Below are 11,976 nucleotides of genomic sequence, written 5' to 3'. Positions count from 1 at the left end.
TCCCCAAAATGATCCCCAAATCCACAGAAATAAGCCCCAACCCCCCCAAGAACGAGCCCAAAATGAGCCCCAAATTCCCCCAAATGAGCCCAAAATCCCCCAAAAATTACCCCAAATCCCCCAAAAATGAACCCCAAATCCCCCAAAAATGTTCCCTCACCCCAAAATTCAGGAGAGCTCCTCCAGCCCTGCTCTGCCTTTATTGGGGTCCCTGATTTTTGGCTATTTCTGGGTGGAATTTTGGCTATTTCTGGGTGGGTTTTTGGCTATTTCTGGGTGGATTTTTGGGCAGGTTTTTGGCTATTTCTGGGTGGGATTTTGGCATTTTCGGGCTCACTCCGCGGAGCCCTCGTGCCTCCTCTTGGAGGGTGGCACCAGGCGCGGCGGCATCCGCGAATCCGATTTTTGGCTGTTTCTGGGTGGATTTTTGGTTATTTCTGGGTGGATTTTGGTTGGGTTTTTGGCTATTTCTGGGCAGATTTTTGGGCTATTTCTGGGTGGATTTTTGGCTATTTCTGGGTAGATTTTGAGCAGGGTTTTGGCTATTTCTGGGTGGATTTTTGGCTGTTTCTGGGCGGATTTTTGGCTATTTCTGGGTGGATTTTGGTCGGGTTTTGGCTATTTCTGGGCGGGTTTTCGGGGTTTTCAATGGGATTTTTCGGGCTCACTCCGCTGAGCCCTTGTGCCTCCTCTTGGAGGGCGGCACCAGGCGTGGCAGCATCCGCGAATCCGATTTTTGGCTATTTCTGGGTGGATTTTGGTCGGGTTTTTGGCTATTTCTGGGCGGATTTTTGGGCTGTTTCTGGGTGGATTTTTGGCTATTTCTGGGTGAATTTTGGTTGGGCTTTTGGCTATTTCTGGGTGAATTTTGGTCGGGTTTTTGGCTATTTCTGGGCGGATTTTGGTCGGGTTTTTGGCTATTTCTGGGCGGATTTTTGGGCTGTTTCTGGGTGGATTTTTGGCTATTTCTGGGTGAATTTTTGGGCTGTTTCTGGGTGGATTTTTGGCTATTTCTGGGCGGGTTTTCGGGGTTTTCAATGGGATTTTTCGGGCTCACTCCGCCGAGCCCTTGTGCCTCCTCTTGGAGGGCGGCACCAGGCGCGGCGGCAGGTCGGCGGGCAGCCCCCGTCCCTCCAGCTTGGCCCCGATCAGGTGCCCGGCCAGCGCGAACTCCTCGTGGTCCAGCATGCCGTCCCTGTCGACGTCGCTGAGCTGCCAGATGCGCCCCAGCACGGAGCTGGGCAGCTTGCTGGCCACCATCCAGCCCTTGGCGCGCCGCCCGCTCAGCTTGCCGCCGCTGGGCGCCAGCCCGTAGAAGATCTCGTCGTACTTGGCCTTGTCCTTCATCACCACCCACTCCTCGTCGTCGTCCTCCTCGTCGTCCTCGTCGTCGTCGTCCTCGCGGCCGAAGGGCCCCAGGGCCCCGTCGAAGGCGCCGCCGCGCACGCCGGGCTGGGCGGGCGCCGCGCGGGCCAGCAGCGGGCTCAGCGCCGGCAGGTCCCGGCCCAGCAGCTCCTCCAGCCCCGCCAGCAGCCGCCGCTTCGGCCGCGGCAGCCGCGACGGCTCCCGCGACAGCAGCTGCTCCTGGGGGGACACGTGGCGGGACACGGGGCGTGAAAAATCTCCAGATCACGCCAAACCCACAAATTCCCCCGGATCTGTCTGGATTCCCACCAGATCGCCTTGGATTCCCCGGGATGGGATCACCCAGAGATCCCGGGAGCGGTCTGAGAGATCCCCAGATACCCCCAGAACCCCCTGGATCCCCCCAGATACCCCTGGATCTCCTCAGATCCCCCCCAGATCTGCCTGGATCCACCCAGATCCCCTCAGATACCCCCCAGATCCCCCCAAATTCCCTTCAGATCCCCCCCAAATACCCCCAAATCCCCTCAGATCCCCCCAAATCCCCTCAGATTCCACTCAGAGCCCCCCAAATCCCATCAGATCCCCCCGGATCCCTCGGGATTCCCCCCAAATTCCTTTCAGATCCCCCTCAGATGACCCCATATCCCTCCAAATCCTCCCAAACTCCTTTCAGATCCCGCCCGGATCCCCCCAAATCCTCCCAAACTCCCTTCAGATCCCCCTCAGATCCCCCCAAATCCCGTCAGATCCCCCCAAATCCCCCCAAATCCCCCCAAATCCCCTCAGATCCCCCCAAATCCCCCCAAATCCACTCAAATGCCCCCAAATCCCCTCAGATCCCCCCAAATCCCCTCAGATCCCCCCAAATCCCCCCAAATCCCCTCAAATCCCCTCAGATCCCCCCAAATCCCCTCAGATTCCACCCAGATCCCCCCGGATCCCCGGGATCCCCGGCCGGCTCACCTGGATGTGGGCGCAGTCGTGCAGCTCTCCGGCCGGGATGCGCAGCTCGCTCTGGATCCGGGCCAGCAGCGCCGGCAGCCGCTGCTCCAGACGCCGCCGGCGCCCGCCCGGCAGCGCCGGCAGCTCCCGCCGCAGCCGCCGCAGCAGCAGCGCCTGCACCTGCACCGGGAGAGGCACCGGGATCCAACGGGAGCCACCGGGATCCAATGGGATCCAACGGGAGAGGCACCGGGATCCAATGGGAGCCACCGGGATCCAACGGGATCCAACGGGAGCCACCGGGAGCCACCGGGAGAGGCACTGGGATCCAACGGGAGCCACCGGGAGCCACCGGGAGAGGCACCGGGATCCAACGGGAGAGACACCGGGAGCCACCGGGAGCCACTGGGAGCCACTGGGAGCCACCGGGATCCACCGGGAGCCACCGGGAGCCACCGGGAGAGGCACCGGGATCCAACGGGAGAGACACCGGGAGCCACCGGGATCCACTGGGAGCCACTGGGAGCCACCGGGATCCACCGGGAGCCACCGGGAGCCACCGGGAGAGGCACCGGGATCCACCGGGAGCCACCGGGAGCCACTGGGAGCCACCGGGATCCACCGGGATCCACCGGGAGCCACCAGGAGAGGCACCGGGAGCCACCGGGAAAGGCACTGGGATCCAACGGGAGCCACCGGGATCCACCGGGATCCACCGGGAGAGGCACCGGGATCCACCGGGATCCAATGGGAGAGGCACCGGGATCTACCGGGATCCAACGGGATCCAACGGGAGAGGCACCGGGATGCGCCGGGATCCAACAGGATCCAACGGGATGCGCCGGGACGAGCCAGGATCCACCGGGATCCACCGGGATTACCCAACCCCCAGGGATCCCCCAAAGCACCCCCAGGTCCTGCCCCGAGAGCTCCAAGGGGTCTCCAGGAGATCCCAGATCTCCAGAGGCTCTTGGGGGGGTCGAAAGGGGTTTGGGATCAGCCGGGATCCACCGGGATCCACCGGGATCGCCCAACCCACAGGGATCCCCAGATCCCCTCAAACCCCCCCAGATCCCCCCAAACTTTCCTCAAACACCCCCAAACTGCCCTGAAACCCCCCAAAACTTCCCCAAATTCCCCCCAACCCCTCACCTGCACGGCCCTGGCCCGTTTCACCAGGTCGTTGACCTTGCGCGTGGCGGCGTTGGGAGACCCCAAACACCTCCCAAACACCCCCAGATCTCCTCAAACTCCCCTCAAACCTCTCTGGATCCCCCAAATTACCCCAAAGCCCCCCAAAACTTCCCCCAGACCCCTCACCTGCACGGCCCTGGCCCTCTTCACCAGGTCGTTGACCTTGCGCGTGGTGGCGTTGGGAGACAGCAGAACCTCCCAAACACCCCCAGATCTCCTCAAACCCCCCAGATCTCCTCAAACACCCCAAATTACCCCAAAACCCCCCAAATTCCCCCAACCCCTCACCTGCACGGCCCTGGCCCGTTTCACCAGGTCGTTGACCTTGCGCGTGGCGGCGTTGGGAGACCCCAAAGACCTCCCAAACACCCCCAGATCTCCTCAAACCTCCCCAGATCTCCTCAAACCCCCCCAGATCTCCTCAAACACCCCCAAACTGCCCCAAAACCCCCCAAATTCCCCCCAACCCCTCACCTGCACGGCCCGTGCCCGTTTCACCAGGTCGTTGACCTTGCGCGTGGCGGCGTTGGTAGACAGCAGAACCCCCCAAACCCCCCCAGATCTCCTCAAACACCCCCAGATCTCCTCAAACACCCCCAAACTGCCCCGAAACCCCCCAAAACTTCCCCCAGACCCCTCACCTGCACGGCCCGTGCCCGTTTCACCAGGTCGTTGACCTTGCGCGTGGCGGCGTTAGGAGACCCCAAACACCTCCCAAACCCCCCCAGATCTCCTCAAACCCCCCCAGATCTCCTCAAACCCCCCAGATCTCCTCAAACACCCCAAATTACCCCAAAACCCCCCAAATTCCCCCCAACCCCTCACCTGCACGGCCCGTGCCCGTTTCACCAGGTCGTTGACCTTGCGCGTGGCGGCGCGGCGCGGCAGCTCCTGGATCTCGCGGAACAGCTCCTGCTCCTCGAGCTGCAGCAGGCGCCGCAGCTCGTCGCGCCGCCGCGGCCGGTCCCACAGGGAGCCCACGAAGACGCGCGGCACCTCGGCGGCGCCCAGGGCGCGGCCCAGGCTCCAGAGCAGCGCCCCGTAGACGCGCAGCAGCTGCTGCGGCCCCACGGCGTCGGCCTTGTTGAGCACCACGCGCAGCTTCTCCTCGTGGCCCCGCAGCGCCGCCAGCGCCGCCGCCAGCTCCTCCGACACGTCCAGGCGGTGCGCGTCGAACAGCAGCAGCACCAGCGCCGCGCGCTCCGCGAACCAGCGCAGCACGCCCGGGAAGTCATAGCCTGGAGGAGAATATGGAGTTTGATCCCAAAATCCCGATGGAAATCCCAAATTCTGCCCTAATCCCAAATCCATGCGCTCCGCGAACCAGCACAGCGCGCCCGGGAAGTCATAGCCTGGAAGAGAATATGGGGTTGGATCCCAAAATCCCAATGGAAATCCCAAATTCCGTCATAAAACCAAAATAATCCAACCCAAGAACCAGCGCAGCGCGCCCGGGAAGTCATAGCCTGGAAAAAGAGATGGGGTCAGATCCCAAAATCCCGATGGAAATCCCAAATTCTGCCCTAATCCCAAATCCACGCGCTCCGCGAACCAGCGCAGCACGCCCGGGAAGTCATAGCCTGGAAAAAGAGATGGGGTCGGATCCCAAAATCCCGATGGAAATCCCAAATTCCGTCATAAAACCAAAATAATCCAACCCAAGAACCAGCGCAGCACGCCCGGGAAGTCATAGCCTGGAGGAGAATGTGGGGTTGGATCCCAAAATCCCGATAGAAATCCCAAATTCCGTCATAAAACCAAAATAATTCATTGGAGGAACCAGCGCAGCACGCCCGGGAAGTCATAGCCTGGAGGAGAATGTGGGGTTGGATCCCAAAATCCCGATAGAAATCCCAAATTCCGTCATAAAACCAAAATAATTCATTGGAGGAACCAGCGCAGCACGCCCGGGAAGTCATAGCCTGGAGGAGAATGTGGGGTTGGATCCCAAAATCCCGATGGAAATCCCAAATTCTGTCATGAAACCAAAATAATTCATTGGAGGAACCAGCACAGCACGCCCGGGAAGTCATAGCCTGGAAAAAGAGATGGGGTCAGATCCCAAAATCCCGATGGAAATCCCAAATTCTGTCATAAAACCAAAATAATTCATTGGAGGAACCAGCGCAGCACGCCCAGGAAGTCATAGCCTGGAGGAGAATGTGGGGTTGGATCCCAAAATCCCGATGGAAATCCGAAATTCCGTCATAAAACCAAAATAATTCATTGGAGGAACCAGCGCAGCACGCCCGGGAAGTCATAGCCTGGAGGAGAATGTGGGGTTGGATCCCAAAATCCCGATGGAAATCCCAAATTCCGTCATAAAACCAAAATAATTCAACCCAAGAACCAGCGCAGCACGCCCGGGAAGTCATAGCCTGGAAAAAGAGATGGGGTCGGATCCCAAAATCCCGATGGAAATCCCAAATTCTGTCATAAAACCAAAATAATCCAAACCAAGAACCAGTGCAGCACGCCCGGGAAGTCATAACCTAAAAAAATATGGAGTTTGATCCCAAAATCCCAATGGAAATCCTAAATTCTGATAGAAATCCTAAATTCAGCCCTAATCCCAAAATACTCCAACCCAAGAACCAGCGCAGCACCCCCGGGAAGTCGTAGCCTGGAGAAAAATGGGGAGTTTTCCCCTTTTTCCCCTTTTTTCCTTTTCTTCCCATTTCCCCGATTCTCAAAACCTCTTTTCCCACTTTTTTCCCTATTTCCCCATTTCCCCATTCCCAAATCCCCTTTTTTCCCCTTTTTTCCCCATTTCCCCATTCCCAAATCCCCTTTTTTCCCTATTTTCCCATTTCCCCATTCCCAAATCCCATTTTCCCCCTTTTTTCCCTATTTCCCCATTTCTCCCATTCCCAAATCCCCTTTTTTCCCCTTTTTTCCCCTTTTTTCCCCATTTCCCCATTCCCAAATCCCCTTTTTTCCCTATTTTCCCATTTCCCCATTCCCAAATCCCATTTTCCCCCTTTTTTCCCTATTTTCCCATTTCCCCCATTCCCAAATCCCCTTTTTTCCCTATTTTTCCATTTCCCCATTCCCAAATCCCATTTTCCCCCTTTTTTCCCTATTTCCCCATTTCCCCATTCCCAAATCCCCTTTTTTCCCCTTTTTTTCCCATTTCCCCATTCCCAAATCCCCTTTTTTCCCTATTTTCCCATTTCCCCATTCCCAAATCCCACTTTCCCCCTTTTTTCCCTATTTTCCCATTTCCCCATTCCCAAATCCCCTTTTTTCCCCCTTTTTCCCTATTTTCCCATTTCCCCATTCCCAAATCCCCTTTTTTCCCCCTTTTTTCCCTATTTTCCCATTTCCCCCATTCCCAAATCCCCTTTTTTCCCTATTTTTCCATTTCCCCATTCCCAAATCCCCTTTTTCCCCTATTTTCCCATTTCCCCATTCCCAAATCCCCTTTTTTCCCTTTTTTCCCCTTTTTTTCCCTATTTTCCCCACCCCCCTTTGCCCCTCCCCCTCCCTTGGCAGCGGCCGCGGATTTTGGGGTGGGGGAGGAAGCGGGGGAGGGGCCGGGGGGTCCCGGGGGGGTTCGGCCCCGCCTGGAAAATTGGCGAAATTCCCGGGAATTCGGGACGGCCCCGCCCCCCCGCCCCATTTTGGGCACAAGTCCCAAAAACTCCCAAAAAAACCTTAAAATCCGTCCCGGGCAACCCAAAATATCCAAAAACTCCTCAAAATCCGTCCCGGGCAACCCAAAATATCCAAAATTCCCTAAAAACGCCTCGAAATCTGTACCGAGCACCCCAAAATCACCCCTAAAACATCCAAAATATCCAAAATCCCCCAAAATTCCCCAAAACCGCCTCAAAATCCGTCCCGAGCGCCCCAAAATACCCCAAAATACCCAAAATTCCACAAAATTCCCCAAATTCCCACGCGGTTTTTTTTTGTTTTTCCCGGATTTTTTCGGCTTCCGCCCAATTTTGGGACCCCTCCCCCAATTCCGGGACCCCTCCCCAATTTGGGGACCCCTCCCCAATTTTGGGGACCCCTCCCCAATTTGGGGACCCCTCCCCCAATGTTGAGGACCTCCCCCAGTTCTGGGTCCGCCTCCCAGATTTTGGGTTCCCACGCGGATTTTTTTGATTTTTTTGTTTTTTTTCCCGGATTTTTTCCACCCCTCCCCAGTTTGGGGACCCCTCCCCAATTTTGGGGACCCCTCCCCAATTTTGGGACCCCTCACCCCGGCCGATGCTGTTCTTGGTCCCCGCCAGGATGCCGGGGGTGTCGATCAGGGTGATGCTCTCCAGGACCGGATTGTTCAGCGTGGCACAAACGAACCTGGGGGGCCCAAAAAAACCCCAAAGTGACCCAAAATGACCCAAAATAACCCAAAATTAAATAATAATTTAAAAACCCCGCCCCAAAAGCTTCCCCGCCCCGCCCGGAATTCCAGAGGGGTGGCTCATCCCGGGGAGGGGAAAAGGAATGGGGGGAAAGGGGGAAAAATGGAAAAAAAGGGGGGAAATGGGGAAAAAATGAGAGAAAAATGAGAAAAAAAGGGGGAAAGGGGGAAAAAAGGGGAATAAAGGGAAAATATGAGAAAAAAAAAGGGAAAAAAGGGGGGGAAAGGTAAAAAAGGAGAAAAAATTGAGGAAAAAAGGGGGGAAGGGGGAAAAAAGGGGAATAAAGGGAAAATATGAGAAAAAAAAGGGAAAAAAGGGGGGAATGGTAAAAAAGGAGAAAAAATTGAGGAAAAAAGGGGGGGAGGGGGAAAAGGGGGGGAAGGAGAATAAAAGGGGGGAAAAAAGGAGAAAAAATGGTAAAAAATGGGAAAAATTGGGGGGAAAAGGGGAAAATTGAGAAAAATGGGGGGAAATTGAGAAAAATGGGGGGAAATTGAGAAAAATGGGGGGAAATTGAGAAAAATGGGGGAAAGGGAAAAAATGGAGGGAAAAAGTGGGGGAAATGGGAAAAAAGGGAAAAATGGGGGAGAATGGGGGGAAAATGGGAAAATCAGGAGAACATCTGGGAAAATGGGGGGAAACCAGAGAAAACTGGGGGGAATTGGGGGAAAACAGAGAAATTTGGGGGGAATTGGGGGAAAACAGGGGAAATTGGGGGGAATTGGGGGGAAACTGAGAAAATGGGGGGGAATTGGGGGAAAACAGGGAAAACTGGGGGGAATTGGGGGAAAACAGAGAAAACTGGGGGAAATTGGGGGAAAACAGGGAAAACTGGGGGGAATTGGGGGGAAACTGAGAAAATGGGGGGAAACCAGAGAAAACTGGGGGGAATTGGAGGAAAACAGAGAAATTTGGGGGGAAATTGGGGGAAAACAGAGAAATTTGGGGGGAAATTGGGGGAAAACAGAGAAATTTGGGGGGAAATTGGGGGAAAACGAGGCGGAAACATGGGAAAAGGGGAAATTGGGAAAAGCCGTTGAGGCGGGCGGGACCTGGGGACCCCCGATCCCGGGTGGGTCCCGGGTGGGTCCCGGGTGGATCCCGGGTGGATCCCGGGTGGATCCCGGGTGGATCCCGGGTGGATCCCGGGTGGGTCCCGGGTGGGTCCCGGGTGGGTCCCGGGTGGGTCCCGGGGGGATCCCGGGTGGATCCCGGGTGGGTCCCGGGTGGGTCCTGGGGGGATCCCGGGTGGGTCCCGGGTGGGTCCCGGGTGGATCCTGGGAGGGTCCCGGGGGGATCCCGGGTGGGTCCCGGGTGGATCCCGGGGGGATCCCGGGTTGGTCCCGGGTGGGTCCCGGGTGGATCCCGGGTGGGTCCCGGGGGGATCCCGGGTGGGTCCCGGGTGGATCCCGGGTGGATCCCGGGTTGGTCCCGGGTGGGTCCCGGGTGGATCCCGGGTGGGTCCCGGGTGGGTCCCGGGTGGGTCCCGGGTGGGTCCCGGGGGGATCCCAGTTGAGCCCATGGCAGATCCCAGCATGGACAGCGGTGGATCCCAGAGGATCCCAGCATGGATCCCATCCGAGATCCCATCCCAGATCCCATCATAGATACCGGCATTGATTCCAGTGGATTCCAGTGGATCCCAGCATGGATCCCAGCACCGACCCCATCCCAGATCCCAGCACAGAATCCATCTGAGATCCCAGCACGGATCTCATCCCGGATCCCATCATGGATCTCGGGGTGGATCACAACACAGATCCCATCATTGATCCCATCGGATCCCAATGGATCCCACCCCAGATCCCACCACTGATCCCAGTGAATCCCACCCCAGATCCCATCAGATCCCACCCCAATGCCCTCACCGGTTGAGGAAGGCTCCCCCGAAGGCCTCCAGCTGCCGGAACGGCCCCGGGGATCCACCACGGCACCCATGGATCCCATTGCTGATCCCACCACTGATCCCACCCCAGATCCCACCACTGATCCCATCACTGATCCCACCCCAGATCCCAATGGATCCCGCCCCAATCCCTCACCGGTTGAGGAAGGCTCCCCCGAAGGCCTCCAGCTGCCGGAACGGCCACCGCGGGTCCACCACGGCACCCATGGATCCCACCACTGATCCCACCACTGATCCCATCACTGATCCCAGTGAATCCCACCCCAAATCCAAGTCAATCCCAATGGATCCCACCCCAATCCCCTCACCGGTTGAGGAAGGCTCCCCCGAAGGCCTCCAGCTGCCGGAACGGCCACCGCGGGTCCACCACGGCGGCGTTGCCGGGGAGCAGCGCGGGCTCGGGGCCGTGCGTGACGGCCACGAAGGCGTCGGCGGCCGGCGCGGCGCCCGGCGCGGGGCCCGGCGGCGCCTCCTCCAGCAGGTACCGCAGCACCGAGCTCTTGCCGGCGCCGCTGGGGCCCAGCAGCAGCACCCAGGGCTTGGCCTGGAAGTCGGCGTCGAGCAGCGGCGCCCGGCGCAGCCCCGCGCGCCCGCACAGCTCCTCGGCCGGCAGCAGCTTGCGCCGGTACAGAGCCGCCAGCGCCGCCGACACCGGGCACGGCTCCGGCACCGGCGCCGCCGAGGCCGGCGGGCGCTGCCGGCGCAGCCAGCTCAGCATGGCCGGGGTCTGGGGGGTCCTGGGGGGGGTTTGGGGGCCTGGGGGGGGTTTGGGGGGACCTGGGGGGTGTGGGGGGTTTGGGGTGGTTTGGGGGGTCCTGGGGGGTGTGGGGGGTTTGGGGGGGTTTGGGGGGTCCTGGGGGGTTTGGGGGGTCCTGGAGGGGGTGTGGGGGTTTGGGGGGGTTTGGGGGGTCCTGGGGGGTTTGGGGGGTCCTGGGGGGTGTGGGAGGTCCTGGGGGGGGGTTGGGGGGTTTGGGGGGTCCTGGGGGGTGTGGGGAGTCCCAGGTGGGGTTTGGGGGGGTGTGGGGGGTCCTAGGTGGGGTCTGGGGGGTCCCAGGTGGGGTTTGGGGGATCCTGGGGGGGTTTGGGGGGTCCTGGGTGGGGTGTGGGGGGTCCTGGGGGGGGTGGGGGGGCCTGGGGGGGTTTGGGGGATCCTGGGGGGGTTTGGGGGGGTGTGGGGGGTCCTGGGTGGGGTGTGGGGGGTCCTGGGGGGGGTGGGGGGGCCTGGGGGGGTTTGGGGGTCCTAGGTGGGTTTTGGGGGGTCCTGGATGGGGTTTGGGGGGTCCTGGGTGGGGTGTGGGGGGTCCTGGGGGCTGTGGGGGGTCCCGGGTGGGGTTTGGGGGGGTGTGGGGGGTCCTGGGGGGGGTGGGGGGGCCTGGGGGGGTTTGGGGGGTCCTGGGGGTGGTTTGGGGGGGTTTGGGGGGTCCTGGGTGGGGTGTGGGGGGTCCTGGGTGGGGTCTGGGGGGTCCTGGGGGGGTTTGGAGGGTCCTGGATGGGGTTTGGGGGGTCCTGGGGGGTTTGGGGGTCCTAGGTGGGGTTTGGGGGGGCCTCGGTGGGTTTTGGGGGGTCCTGGGGGGGTTTGGGGGGTCCTGGGGGGGTGTGGGGGGGCCTGGGTGGGGTTTGGGGGGTTTTGGGAGGTTTGGGGGGTCCTAGGTGAGGTTTTGGGGGGTCCTAAGTGGGTTTTTGGGGGATTTGGGGGCTCCTAGTTGAGGTTTTGGGAGGTTTGGTGGATCCTAGGAGGGGTTTTGGGAGGTTTTGGGGGGGTTAGGGGGATTTAGGAGATTTTGGGGGATCCCAGGTGGGGTTTGGGGGGTCCTAGGTGGGGTTTTGGGAGGTTTTGGTGATTTTGGGGAGATCCCAGAAGGTTTTGGGGGGATCCCAGGGGATTTTAGGGTGGTTTTTGGGGAGTTTAGGAGATTTGGGGGGGGGTTTAGGGGAGTTTCAGGGGATTTTAAGGGAAGAAGGTGGGAAAAAAACAGAAAAAAAATGGGGAAAATGGGAAAAGTTGGGGGGAAAGGGGAAAAATGGAAAAAAACTTGGGAAATTGGAAAAAAGGGAAAAACCAGGAAAAAGTGGGAAAAGGTGGGGGGGGAGGGGGGATCCCCACCCGGATCCAGCGGCTCGGGCAAGAAAAGGAAAATTTGGGGGGTTTTGGGAGGGGAAAATTCAGCAAAAAACCCCAAATTTGGGGGATTT

At 59.2% G+C, this 11,976-nt stretch overlaps 1 protein-coding gene across 2 annotated transcripts; it reads right to left on the bottom strand.

The window, feature by feature from the left end:
- Positions 1-167: 167 nt before the first annotated feature.
- Positions 168-10,504, bottom strand: LOC110478796 (EH domain-containing protein 2). Of its 2 annotated transcripts, none has more exons than XM_077789120.2 (5): positions 10,092-10,504; positions 7,715-7,812; positions 4,330-4,742; positions 2,332-2,490; positions 168-1,584 (listed from the first exon to the last, which is right to left on the bottom strand). In XM_077789120.2, exons 1-5 carry the CDS (start codon positions 10,499-10,501, stop codon positions 1,054-1,056), a joined length of 1,611 nt encoding a protein of 536 aa, XP_077645246.1. In that variant the 5' UTR covers positions 10,502-10,504; the 3' UTR covers positions 168-1,053. The 2 variants fall into 2 exon arrangements, with proteins under 2 accessions (XP_077645246.1, XP_085420906.1); XM_085564780.1 differs by lacking the exon at positions 10,092-10,504 and adding an exon at positions 9,920-10,040.
- Positions 10,505-11,976: the final 1,472 nt, after the last annotated feature.

This window comes from Lonchura striata, chromosome 34, assembly GCF_050655825.1.
Source record: "Lonchura striata isolate lonStrDom1 chromosome 34, ASM5065582v1, whole genome shotgun sequence".
Lineage (NCBI taxonomy): Eukaryota > Metazoa > Chordata > Aves > Passeriformes > Estrildidae > Lonchura > Lonchura striata.
Note: the sequence above shows the minus strand (reverse complement) of the source record. Positions and strands in the feature narration are given on the sequence as shown.

What these genes read in the sequence shown, in the direction of transcription:
- LOC110478796 (XM_077789120.2), bottom strand. Translation starts at nt 10,501, where the DNA reads ATGCTGAGCTGGCTGCGCCGGCAGCGCCCGCCGGCCTCGGCGGCGCCG. An exon ending in GGGGGAGCCTTCCTCAACCG is followed by an intron (nt 7,813 to 10,091) that starts GTGAGGGGATTG and finishes TGGGCCCCCCAG; the next exon opens with GTTCGTTTGTGCCACGCTGA. An exon ending in CAAGAACAGCATCGGCCGGG is followed by an intron (nt 4,743 to 7,714) that starts GTGAGGGGTCCC and finishes ATTCTCCTCCAG; the next exon opens with GCTATGACTTCCCGGGCGTG.